General features: G+C 47.1%; 1 protein-coding gene across 1 annotated transcript in view; it reads right to left on the bottom strand.

The window, feature by feature from the left end:
• Nucleotides 1-13,037, bottom strand: part of LOC147685485 (cytoglobin-2-like) — a 403,412-nt gene extending 390,375 nt beyond the window's left edge. Inside the window, exon 1 of the mRNA XM_086941375.1 lies at nt 12,766-13,037. Coding sequence (XP_086797501.1) covers nt 12,766-12,863 — 98 coding nt within the window. The 5' untranslated portion in view covers nt 12,864-13,037. The remainder of the gene's footprint in view (nt 1-12,765) is intronic.
• Between the last annotated feature and the right edge of the window lie 650 nt (nt 13,038-13,687).

The following is a 13,687-nucleotide window of genomic DNA, read 5'->3' as shown; positions in this document are numbered from 1 at the left end:
CCCAGTCCCACGAGAGCCCCCAATAGTTATAATTTTTCTCTTTAAATTCAAGTTAGCTCTCCAGAGCAGAGCGTCTTTCCTCGATACCAGTTGAGTTTCCTTTTCCAGTGCCTCTTACCTTGTTTCCGGCGTCTGGCGGATCACAGCCTCTCGGCCCGTTGGTAGGCGCCTCTTTTTGAGACTCCATTTCACCAAGCCTCCCTTTCTCATTTCTCTGGCTTCACCCATGGGTGCAGTGATAAGGCGGTATGTGTCCTGTTGTTACTACAGCTTATTTGCTCTCTAATACTACTTGGTAACCCTGGTATTAGTGGTATTCTTCCTCTTTACCCCTGATCTCTCACCGATGCCCAACTCTCTCTTGTTCCCCCCTATGGGATGTGTGACACCTTTCTTGCTATTGTGTTAAATGCTAGTGTAGATGTGCAAACACTTATGTGTGAGACTGTATGAGACCTTGGATTGATGACCATATATTACTTTATTGTCTATGAGCCATGTTGTTTGTACTATTCCAGTTCTTAATTTTTTGATTTCTTATGTGATGTATTACATTATGGTGGTCCCGGAGCATATTAAGTATGCATCTTTCTATGAAGTTATATAAGTTTTAAAAAAAAGTTCAGCCACTATTATAAAAGTGTGTATTTATATTTTTTCTTGTTCACATTTACAGGATTCTTGTCCCCTCCCTCTATTCCTTGTTCCTTTTTCGCCCTGATGAAGGTGTAGCCCCGGCTAGGGCAAAACACACCGAAACGCGCATTAGTGTTTTTCGTGCTATGATGAGCTGTACTATTCTGTCTCAGGACCAACTTGTGGCGTTTTTCTATTGTTTGCCTTTGTGAATGTGGTGATTTGTGTGATTGAGATATGGAGTTGTGTGCTGAGTGTTGGTAACATGTGAAGGACTGAATGTGTAGTATGAAAGAGGAGTGTTGGATTGGATATTTTTAAATACCCTGTTCTTGATGCACTGACCTGTATTATGTTAAGTACCTTATCTTTTTGAAATAATTGTTAAAAATCAATAAACCTTTATATTTTTGTGGTACTTGGTGTGACTGACCTTCCCTGCACTTAAATTGCTCTGGTGACAGTGTGTTTATCTAAGAACCCCTCTTTGGGGCCTTGTTTCATCAGTCAGGGCAGGTAGTTCTTGTTGTAGGGGTCTCAGTTGTTCCCCTGTTTACCTGCCCAAATTAGTCTATTCAGGGGTCCCACTTCGTAGTAGTTTTAGCTTGACTCCAGTGGCATGGAGAGCACGGGTACTACGTCTGGTCACACCCGTCCCACTCAGGTGAGAAATGCAAAAAGAACAATTGATGGACAGAATGCTGAACAATGTCATACATTCACCCCCCGTACAGAGATATGGGACTAAATCCATCGTTTTGATGTGGACTGGCCAAATGCTCTATCAATGCCAGCACATGTTGGCCAAACAGATATCAGAATCCATGCCGCCATCACCAGGAGATGACCCCAGCCCACGGCCATCCTAAAGCACAGCAGGATAAAGTCAAACACAGAGCCGTCAAATCCACCAACCTGATGCATGACAAACACATACACAGTACTACCTTGCATTTTTTATAACACTCAATCAAACAATCATGACATTTATAAAGCGCACTACATACCCGTGAGGGTCTCAAGGCGCTGGGGGGGGGGGGGGGGGGGGGGCTGCTAGTGATGGAAGAGCCAGGTCTTGAGGAGTCTTCTGAAGGCCAGTAGGTCTTGGGTCTGTCGTAGGTTGGTGGGGAGTGTGTACCAGGTTGGCGGCGAGGTGGGAGAAGGAACTGCCGCTGGCAGTCGTTCTTCGGATGCGGGGACTGTGGAGAGGCTGGCGGAGTGGAGCTGGCAGGTGGGGGTGTAGAAGTTGAGTCGTCTGTTGAGGTATGCTGGACATGTCTTGTGGAGAGCTTTGTGTGAGGGGATGAGGAGTTTGAAGGTTATCCTCTTGGGGAGCCAGTGCAGGTCTCTTAGGTGGGGTGTGACGTGGCTGCGGCGGGGGATGTCGAGGATCAGACGTGCCGACACGTTCTGGATGCGCTGCAATCGCCTCAGGAGCTTGACCGACATTCCTGCGTAGAGGGCGTTTCCGTAGTCCAGCCTGCTGGTGACGAGGGCTTGGGTGACTGTTCTTCTCGTCTCAGAGGGGATCCATTTGCAGATCCTGCGGAGCATTCAGAGGGTGTTGAAGCAGGATGAGGAGATGGCGTTTACCTGCTTGGTCATGGAGAGGGTGGAGTCGAGGATGACCCCTAGGTTGTGTGCGTGGTCGGTGGGTGCCGGGCTGTTCCTAGTGTTGTCGGCCACCAGGAGTCGTCCCAGGCTGAAGGTGTGGAGCCAAGCATGAGGACCTCCGTCTTGTCTGAGTTCAGCTTCATTCGGCTGTTCCTCATCCATTCGGCGACTGCCTTCATTCCTTTGTGGAGGTTGGTCTTGGCAGTGTGAAGGTCTTTGGTGAAGGAGATGATCAGCTGGGTGTCGTCGGCGTAGGAGATGATGTTGAGGTCGTGCTGTCGGGCGACCTGGGCGAGGGGTGCCATGTAGATGTTGAACAGCGTCGGGCTGAGGAAGAGCCCTAGGGTACGCCGCAGATGATTTTGGTGCAAGAACAACAGTTGATGGACAGAATGCAGAACAATGTCATACATTCACCCCAGTACAGAGATCTGGGCCTAAATCCATCGTTTTTTTTGCACTCCACACCAGCCCAGTTCAGACATGGCCATATGCAAATCAGCCTTGACCCTGTGCCTCATGGGAACAGTCCAGCCCGAACTGCCAAGCCATGTCTTTACTGGACCGGAATCAAGCATCCTAGGACCGGTTTCTGGCTATCAGCCGTCTTCAGCCAGGATAGCTTGACTCCAGTGGTGTGATTTTGGTGGCAGTGGAGCGGAAGGGGGGAGGCGGACGCTCTGAGTAATGCCGGAGAGGAAGGATGTAAACCAGTCCACGGCCTTCTCTTGGATCCCAGCGGCGTGTAGGCGTGTTCGTAGTGAGCGGTGGCAGACAGTGTCGAAGGCGGCTGCCAGGTCCAGGAGGATGAGGGCTGCTATTTCTCCATTGTCAAGCAGGGTCCTGATGTCATCGGTAGCGGCGATGAGGGCGGTTTCGGTGCTGTGGTTGCTGCAGAACCCAGACTGGGACGAGTCCAGGATGCTGTTCTCCTCGAGGAAGTGGATCAGTTGCTTGTTGATGATTTTCTCGGTGACCTTCGCCGGGAACGGGAGCAGGGAGATGGCCCGGACGTTCTTGGGGTCCGCCTTGGGTTTCTTGAGTAAGGCGTTGATCTCGGCGTGCGTCCAGCTTTTCGGGAAGGTTGCTGTCTCGAAGGAGATGTTGATTACTTTCCGGAGATGGGGCTTTGGTGAAGATGTGGTGAGGGCATGGGTCCAGAGGTGATCCGGAGTGGATGGTGTTCATGATCTCGCTGGTGTTCTCGTCATTGATGCTGGTCCGGGAGAGCAGGTGGTTGGTGTGGGTGGTGGTCGTGGGGGCGGTGGTTGTCGGTGTGGTCGTGGCGTTGAAGCTGTCGTGGATGGCGGCGATCTTGCGGTGGAAGAAGGTGACCAGCGAGTCGCACAAGTCTTGCGAGGGTGGGACGTCGTTGGGGCTGGGGTTGGAGAGTTCCTTCCCAATGTTGAAGAGCTCTTTGCTGTTGTGTGCGTTGTTACCCAGACGGTCTTTGAATCAGGCCCTTTTGGCAGCTCTGATGAGTTGATGGTGTCTGCAGTGGCATTCTTGTGAGCGCCATAGCTGTCCGGTGTTCGTTCGCAGAGCCAGTTCTTCTCCTGTTTTTGGCATGTTCGTTTGGAGGCCTGGAGGTCTTCGGTGAACCAGGTGGCTTTCTTCTTGATGTGGCTTTTGGAGGGAGTCTTAAGTGGGGTGAGGGTATTGGTGCAGTCGTTGATCCATTGTCTGAGGTTGCGGGCGGCGTTGTTTGGGTCAGTGGAGTCGGTGGGTGAGGGTGTTGGTTAGCTGATCTTCTGTGATCTTGCTCCAGCAGCGTCGAGGCATCTGTTGGGTGCGGTGGTGCGTGGTGGGCTTCCTGAAGGTGAAGTGGATGCAGTGGTGGTCGGTCCACTGGGGTTCGGTGGTGTGGCTGAAGGAGATGTGGGGGCTTGCGCTGAAGATGGGGTAGAGCGTGTGGCCAGCGTTGAGGGTTGGTGTTGTCACGAGCTGTCTGAATCCGAGGTTGGCGAGGTCGGCGATCAGGGTGGTGGAGTTGGTGTCAAGGTGGAAGTTCAAATCCCGAGGAGGATGTAGTCCATGGAGGCGAGGGCGTGTCTGCTGATGTTGTCGGCGATGGAGTCGCTGAACTGTGGTCGGGGTACGGGGGGTCTGTAGACGAAGGTTCCTCTGAGGGTGGTGTTGTGGTTGGTGTGGATCTGGAAGTGCATTTGTTCGGCGGTGCTGAGGGTGTGATGCTCGAGACACTGATGGTGTTCCTGTCGACGATGGCGATACCTCCTCCTAGACCGTTGGGGTGGTCCCTGCGGGTGATCTTGTAGCCTTCTGGGATGGCTATGGTGATGTCGGGAGCTGAGGCAGGGTTCATCCAGGTCTCCGTCAGGAAGGCGACGTCTGGGGAGGTGGAGTCGAGAAGGTCCCAGAGTTCGACGCCGTGTTTCCGGGCGGAGCGGGTGTTGAGAAGAATGCATCTGAGGTAGTTGGGTTTTTTGGTTGGTGGTTTAGTAGGCTGGTTGCTGGTGAAGCTGCAGTTCCGGCAGGTGAAGGGTCCTTGGGTGCGCTTCTGGGTGGCCTGGCAGCAGGTGTGTTCTCGTCCGGGGTTGAGTGCGTGGAGGGTGTTGGTATCGTAGCGGAGTCGGGCATTGTGATGTTCGCTGGGGCCAGGGGTTCTGGCGCTGGGCGCGGTCCAGGCGCGGACGTGCGCAGATGGGCTTGCCTTAGGTGCGCCGTTGGCGCGTCAGCGACGCAGCCGCGCAGTGGTCGCCATATGAGGGAGGTGGGAGAGAGGCGGGAGCGGGGAGGCCAAGGAGGACGAGGCGGCAGGGCCGCAGAGGACGCAGCGGCGGGAGCCGGGAATCGGGGGATAATGGCGAGTGATGGGCAGAGGCAAGGGGCAAACAGTGGGGGCAGAAAAACGTTATAAATGCAAGGCAGAAAAAAGACAGACACAAAACAATGGCATAGAGAGGCAATACAGCGCAATGCAACAAATAGGGGAAAACGAGCAGAGCCTATGGCAGGCGTAGAGCCCTGATCACAGCGGCAGCAGCTGGGCTGGGAGCACCGGAGTGGTCAAGTGGAGCTGCACTAATATAAAAGTTCACAGTTGCAAAACACAGTAAGTAATGGTGCTCAACATATCGACCTTAGCTGAGAGACTGAGGCAGCACCTTTGAACTTGGGCCACACAAATTTCTGAACTCTCAGCGGACCTACCATTCTTGATTCTACATAGTGCAGCTGTAAGCACTGGGCAGAAATGCTGGCCTATATCTTGATACAGCGCACACAGTGTAATTCAATCTCTGCCTCATGTACCCTAAGCAAAGCAAGCCTAACTGGTCGGACGTCTTCTCACATTTGATGTGTTCTATGCCTGTTATTAAATAGGGATGCCTCAGTATGAACAGTTCCAGGCTACCATTATCCTGGATACGGCTTGACCTATTCTATCAGTAACGCTAAATTATCAAACAATTAACTCGAGAGCATCCACAAATTAAAGAACTATAATTAAGAAAAGAATAGATAAAATGATTATCTGCGCCCTGTTACAGGCTGCATTAATACTAATCACTTTGAGACAACTGCAGGTATACTCAACTTTCTTTCACTTTTAAATTGTTGTTTCACTCTCATTTGTAGAATCAAAAATGTAAAGGCTCATTCAAATGTGCTCCCTTGAGCAGGCCAATAGGTCTCCTGGTACTCGGAGGCCGAGGGTGAGATCCAAGATTTGCTTAGCTCTCGGACTGGTGTTCACATTGTATGATACATAAATTCTAATAAATAAAAAAATATATACTTAACTGTCATGTCATGCCATGCCATGGAGGTGGGTATAATAAGAGCCACTAGAATTATGTGACTTGGTGGCTGCCGCATAATTATGGATTTTGCTGCATTTGCTACTTAACCCATCATCTGCAGCATAATCTGCAAATTTTAACAACAACAAAATGTCTTTTGCTCGCTTCAATCAAAACGTACTGAAAAACACTGACACATTGCCACGCAGTGGGAAGCCCTTTGCAGACGTTGAATGGCCCTCTTTCTGCTGCTCATTGCAGTGTTAGGGTGTAAGCTGGTACTGATGTGCAAATCTTTTCCTAGACAGTGTTTACCTATATAAAAATGACGAAATAATCAAGTAATACTACATAAAATGTTTCACATTGCCCCGCATAATTTGCCTTTTGTTTGCCAGATAATTTAGTCAACCATGTTGCAGAATTTGGTATTCGCCTGCTGCACAATTCGAGTAAAACTGGGTATGGTGCATATCACAACTTGACTGGGCAAACCCACTTCATCCCTCCTGCAGGACTTCCTCCTGTGATTTGTGCATACAACTGGGCACCTGTGCATTGGCTGGCTGTTAGTCCTGAAATCCTTGGTGTGGTATTTCCCCAAACTTTTTGCCTTCACGCCTCCTGTTTTGCTGAACTTGTTTTTATTAGCATTAGGACTCTGTGCGCTTTACCTCTGCTAATCAATGCTAAAGTTCTGTGAGCTCTCCCTAAAACACTGTAAAATTGGACTACACCTGATTGCCACATTTAATTAACTTATAAGTCCCTAGTACATAGTACTACATGTATGCAGGGCCTGTAAATTAAATGCTACTAGTGGGCTAGATCCCGAATACAGGCTTCCGAACGGTCGTGTCTGTTTCATTGTGACTAATGCCAAGGCACGATTGCTTCCGCCTGGGCTCCAATTCCGACCCCTCATCCGAGTTACATTAACTCACTGCTTCTCGGGCCACCTCCTGGCATCTAACTCAGGCACGCAACTTTATGTTCTGATGATCAACCAGTTATCCCATGTATGGGATCGAAACATCGTCGACTCCTTGACACCTTCACACAATCATATGTATCATTTCAATGTGCTATGGTGTTTTTCTTTATTTATGCTTGGCAATTTGATGATTACTTTCCAAGCATTAAGCTTTGCCTGAGCCTTTCTGTTTTTTCGCGCCTTTGTTGTTGCAGAGTTTGTGTTTCCACTTTATTGTTTTGTCTCAATTCACAAAAAAATATAAGTATTCTTGTCTGGCTGGACCAGGCAATATAGATTTAATTGTATTTCTGTAGTTATTGCTGCGCTCTTATCCTTCTTGTGAAGTACCACTGTGTTTGTAACCTACTAGTGGGCCTGCAGCACTCATTGGGCCACCCACTTAAGTAGCACTTTAAAACATTTCCCAGACCAGCAGTTAAAGCTTGTAGTGAGGCCTTTTTGTATCTGCCACTTCAACCTGGTAACATAAACCTTTTGCCAGGCCTGAACATTCCTTTTTAGGTCGAGCCTAAAGTCAGCGGGCATGCGCTGCTCTGCAAGACTTGCACTGGAGTATGGAATAGAAGCCCCGCCGATTCTCCACCCATATTTGTCATTGGCTTGTGTCATTGTCTTTTGTAAATTCTGACTTCTGATTCCTAAATAGGCATGTGAGTCCCTCCTTAGTACTGCCTTGTCCTCATTTGTAACCTCCCATGGAGACTGGTCCTTTTACTTGGCTTGTTACACAGTATGCGCTATAAGTAGGTGAGCACAATGTTTTATATTGCTAACTAATCGGGACAATGGCAGCAGCTTTTTGTTGTATTTGCAGTGCGCCCACACAGGACAATGGCTGCCACTTTCGTATGGAGTGCTATACCACTCGAACTTTAAAAGCGGCTGCCCCCTACCTCCACAGTACAATGTGACACTTTTTAAAATTACTTTTAATAAGAATGCAGGATCTGCTTCAGGGACACCGCGCTTTCTTTTATCTTTATCTGTTTTTTAAATATAAATTTGCCATGCTGAGTGCAGCTCCCGCTTTAGGGACATCGAGCTCACTTACATTTTTTATTTAAACTTTACTGGTGTGCTCGGTGCCTGTTTAAGGGACAACGCACTCTGTTGGGTTTTTTTTGTAACGTTGCTGTTGAGATTGGCGCTTGCCTCAGGGACACCGTGCTATGTTTCTTTTTTTCATTTTTATTTAACTGTTGAGTGCTGCACCCGCTTGAGGGACACCGCGCTTTGTTTAATTTATTTTCTATTTTTTTTTTTTGTTTAATGATGAGCGCAGCGCCCGATTAACAGGCACCGCGCTCTGCAATACAATAGGTCTCGCTTTTGATAAAGTTTGACTTATTGGTATTGTAAATGACAATGCCTTATAATATAATAAAAGGCATTGCCATTTACAATGCCAATAGCTCAAAATCTTGCAATTGTGAGACCTATTGGTATTGTAAATGCTTGTTAATAAATATTTCACCCCTAAAGTAGGCATTTAAAAGCCCAAACAGTAAGGTGCGTTGTATTTAAAAAAAAGATGGGATATGGGGTTGAAGTTGTACATGTCCTGATAGTGAAACTACTGGAACGCCTATCTCTCCTCTTTGATAACATTGGGCTTCCTCATCACATTTACTAATTGCTAACTTTTGACTGAGAGCAGGTAGAAATATAATGTTTAGACTCCCTAATCCCCAAGAAGTGACTCCCCAGGTCCTGGACCTTTGACTGGCATAAGCATGCACTCCTCTTCAAAAAGGGAGAAAAACTGAAGTTTTGGGCTCTTCTTGTCTGTGAACTAATCCATTCACGCAGAGTCTCTGCTGCCAGCAACGGCCACTAATGCGAAGCTCCAATGAACCTAAGTCGTTGTGCTACAGAGACCGCCAGCAATGAACGGCGAAGAAAGAGCTGCACAATGTGCTATAGCCACGGTAGCCTGCGGTGACTGCCAATGCGAAGCTCCAGCAACAACCGTCCACAATGCCCAAACAGCACTTCACGCTACAACAACAACGATCCACAATGCTCTTCCTGCTCCTCTCTGCCTCCTCCACTGTGAACTGGACTCTGCGCCAGACTGAGAAGTTAACTTTCTCAGCGGGACTGACCTAGTCCCTGTATCCATTCCGCAATCCAACGCAGTGAGCCTGAACTTGTGACTTTCACCCAGTCAAGCATGACCAGATGACCACAAGTGGTGTTTGTACTTTCAGGCGCTATTCTTACGTATAACTATGAAATTTGATATCATTGGTTCTACTGATTGGAGTTTTGTTGTTTAGATCTTATTTTATTTAACAAAATGCATTCTATTTTTCTAAATTGGTTTGGGAGTTTTCTTGTGTTTTGCTTTCACTTTATTAAGGTTTATGTGCTGCATAAATATTTCACATTGTGCCTCTAAGTTAAGCCAAATGCTAAAAGAGCAATTGATGGACAGAATGCAGAACAATGTCATACACTCACTCCAGTACAGGGATCTCGGCTTGAATCCATTGTTTTTTGCTCCCCATGGCATTCCAGTTTGGACCCAGCATATGCAAATCAGTCTTGACCCTGCGCCCAATGGGAACAGTCCAACCCCAACTGCCAGGCCAGGTCCACCCTGGACTGGAAACAAGCAGCCTTGGACTTCGTTCAGGGTTTCACCCCTCATCAGCCAGGATAGCTGGACTCCAGTGGCATGGAGAACATGGGACCCACGTCTGGGCATACCTGTCCCACTCTGGGTGACAAATGCAAAAAGAACAATTGTTGCACAGAATGCAGAACAATGTCATACATTCATTTACCCCAGTCCAGAGATCTGGGCTTAAATCCAGTGTTTCTTTTGCTCCACATGTCATTCCAGTTTGAACCCAGCCATATGCAAATCAGTCTTGACCCTACACCCAATGGGAACGGTCCAACCCGAATTGCCAGGCCAGGTCCTCCTTGGACTGGAAACAGGCATCCTAGGACCAGTTTCGGGGTTTCACCCCTCATCAGCCAGGATAGCTTGACTCCAGTGGCATGGAGAGCACAGGACCCACGTCTTGGCATACCCATCCCACTCGGTGACAAATGCAAAAAGAACAAATGATCGAAAGAATGCAGAACAATGTCATATATTCACCTCAGTACAGCGATCTGGGCTTAAATCGATCATTTTTTTGCTCCACATGCCATTCCAATTTGAACCCAGCCATATGCCAAATCAGCCTTGACCCTGCACCCAATTGGAACAGTCCAGCCCGAACTGCCAGGCCAGGTCCTCCCTGGACTGGAGACAAGCATCCTAGGACTGGTTTCAGGGTTTCGCCCCTCATCAACCAGGATATCTTAACTCCTGGCTGTCATTCAGGTTATACCACAGTGTGGCTTCCACATCCCTCTACCAATAACCCAATTTCTTACACTAGCCTACTGCCTCGTCCCCACCTCCAGTGCACCACACGCATGCACTGACTGTGACATTGTGTGACGTCTATTTGCAAAGGGAAAGGATCTTGGGCTCATTAAACATAACGTTTGTGTATAACAAATTGATGACGTTGTGGACGGTGAAGAGGAGCAGCCTGTTTATGAGGGTCTCTGATGGTGATGGTTTGTGTTCATTATTAGCTAGTATTGCAGTTGCTTTTCCTGGTCTGTTTCAGATTGATTTAGTTCGACAGGTGAGAGCATCTTTATGTATGCCGGATCATTAAAATCATAGCTAATATAAAAATCACAATTTTTTTTAATTTTGATGTCCAAGACCATAATCAATACAAGACTATGCCCACGGTCACAGGGAAGAAAATAAATAAGAACGAGTGGAGACAGTGTATGGTTCTTTTCACTGATACTTTGCTACTAGTGGTCTAGTGCAGGAAATAGGGCACTTAACTGTATTGATTCTGGCTGATTTCGATAATTTTTTTCAGAACAACACAAATAATGCAAATATTTTGATGTCAGTGGCTTTGTCGGTTGTCATGGTTATCTGATAAATGTACAATCGTTTTCACAACTATTAATTGAGCGCATCCTGTCCTGTGGGGGATCTATCATCTTTTGCAGTTAGCTCTACAACCAATATTCACCCTCCAGCCACTAAATGAGCAAATGAAGGGTGATTTCTAAGCTGCTGACTTTGGAATGTATACTCTGACACCAGCTTCGGCCCAGGCCTGAATATCATGTGATTCTATCAAATTCCTTAACCTCTCTGTACGTACGATTGTAAATATGTGAAGTGTAATGTGCAAAAACATGTAGCTCCTCTCTTGATGACCACGATTGAGATTTGTTTAATCAACACCTCTATTAGTCTACAGTGCTCTTTTCCTCAACAAATGGGTCAGGGCTTTATAAACAGCAAAACACCCATAGTTGTTTAACAAAGCTTGGACTGCTGTATGTACTTTGAGTATTATCAGGGCTTCTAGAATTATGTTATTCAGTGTCGCAGCGGTTTCCGCATAGTTATGGATTCATAGCAATTGCCAGATAATCCACAGTCAGATGCATCATTTGCATACTACAACCAAAAGAGATTGCGTTTCTAGCGCCAACGGATCAAAACTAAACGCCACGCCATAGAATTTGCAAAGGTCAGATGCATTCTTTTTAGTTGCTGATTGGAGTATCGTGTGTTAAAATTGTACTAATCAGGTGAATCTTGCCCTGGCCTAGTGATGTGTGTTAAAATGACAGAACAGACAAATAATACTGCCCAAAATGTGCCACATTACATCAAATAATTTTCCTTTTCTTGCAGCTAAATTTAGTCAACACTTCCGCATAATTTGCTCCTACCTTGCACATATTTCCATTTGCCTTTAATTTTATGTACTTTACTAACCAGAAGTAATCTATGCTTCAAACTCAATGTGCTGATATTTGAGGATGCATTTAAAGTTTAGTTTGACAACATTTTTGCAAAGTCTGCAGCCTTGAAAACATCTGGTGACAATTTCTCATCAATGAACAGGAACTCGATGGCCCCATAAAACAATGTACTTTACAGACTCGACAATTTTTGTCAGCTCAATCAAACGCACCACAACTCAAGAATGGGAAAATGTGTCCTCTGATTGCCAACCCTGCTATATCTGGCAGAGAATCCAGCTGACCCGTTTACATATGGTTTCTGCCGGATACAGATGCAGTGGGTCTGTGGGCATTTACAAGAGCAATTGTTTTGGTTAAATGAAAGCACATTCACTAAAACGTTGCCCACCCCCAAGGCACAGTCCATTTGAGCACATATGATCAGCCTTTATGAAATCCCTGTAGCTCTGCTGTGAATGCTCTGTTCTTCTGGCCCCCGCCTCTTTCCCCAGTCCCCCATTCGTCCTTCACACATTTGAAAGCAAATTATCTGTGTGCAGAAAGAGCCCGAGAGCTGTTGTCATTCAAGGAGACGCTCGCGCTGCTGAAGTACACGGGGATTCTGTTGTTCTGCCCGCGCGCGCACAATAACTTCCGGGGGGTTCCTCTTTTCCAGCAACGGAGATTGTAACGTGAGAAACACGCTCAATGGGGCAACCAGTGAAGCGGAAAAGAAGGACAAAAACTCCCAGACCTTCCCCAGTCACGTGTATTACATTTATATCAGCGAAAACGAGGTGACTGTCAACGCATGACATAAAAAAAAAACAGAAGACAGGAAAGTAATGGAGTATCGATACATGATTATTATTTTTTTTTTACAGTACGAATACCTTTTCTCCAATAGTATTATAATGAACGGGAGCAGGCCAGCGTCCTCTCCGGGGTCACGCTGCTTACCTGATCACGATGGCTTGTCCAGTCTCCTCTGCACTCGGATACACTTTGTCCCAAATGACTTTAATGTTCTGCTTGTCCTGCTCTGTGACCTGATCCATGGCGCGCGCGACGGGGGGACTCTGCTTCAGTCTTTCGAGGTTTCAGCACACAGTGCGCTACCGCGACCCTTTCCCCTTGGTGGAAGCTAAAATTACAGATGAGCTGTGTGTGCATAGACAGCTGTAAGTACTTAGAGAGAAACCACTCCTTCGATAGGAGTGGTCTCCCCCGCCTCTGAGGCGGAAAGCACCATTCACATGGTCTTTTATGAATTCAGGTGTAGCGAGGGTGCAGTGCCAAGATTCGGAGTGAGAGACACCGCTGTGGAAAACGCACAACAATCAACAAACCTAATTTATGAGCGTTTGGGCTGCCTATGTTTAGTGACCGTCCAACTGCAAACTTGGAAAGTGCACACAGCTCACCAGGGCATGTTATTGTGCCCTGTGCTCGATGGATTAGCAGTTGTGCGGGGTGCAGCATTCTTTTGCCAGGTCACACAAAGCAGCCTTATTTGCGAGCGCTTCTTGCAAGAGATGTCTAAAGCACCAGAGAGAGCTTCATTGTGAACATACAAACAAGAGGCAGGGGATATAACATTTGTGGAAGGGGCGAGGGGGGAGGGGGGGATCAAATACAGTCTTGGAGAGAGCTAGCCATTGATCTGCTTTGCTCCAAAACTCTACCACGAACGAGCCCACCCTTCAAAAGATGTACATCAGGGTACAAATATAAAGAAACAATATGATAACGACTGTAAATAGCGTATTTTTCAAACGTTCTGTGTCTAAATTAAGTATATACGATTATGTCTATAACATTTATGGAATATAATCATATTTTTAAACATGAAACACTCAATAATACTCTCATGCCCTGAAGA

This window comes from Lissotriton vulgaris, chromosome 10 (genome assembly GCF_964263255.1).
Source record: "Lissotriton vulgaris chromosome 10, aLisVul1.2, whole genome shotgun sequence".
Classification (NCBI taxonomy): Eukaryota; Metazoa; Chordata; class Amphibia; order Caudata; family Salamandridae; genus Lissotriton; species Lissotriton vulgaris.
This window is presented reverse-complemented; position numbering and strand designations above follow the sequence as displayed.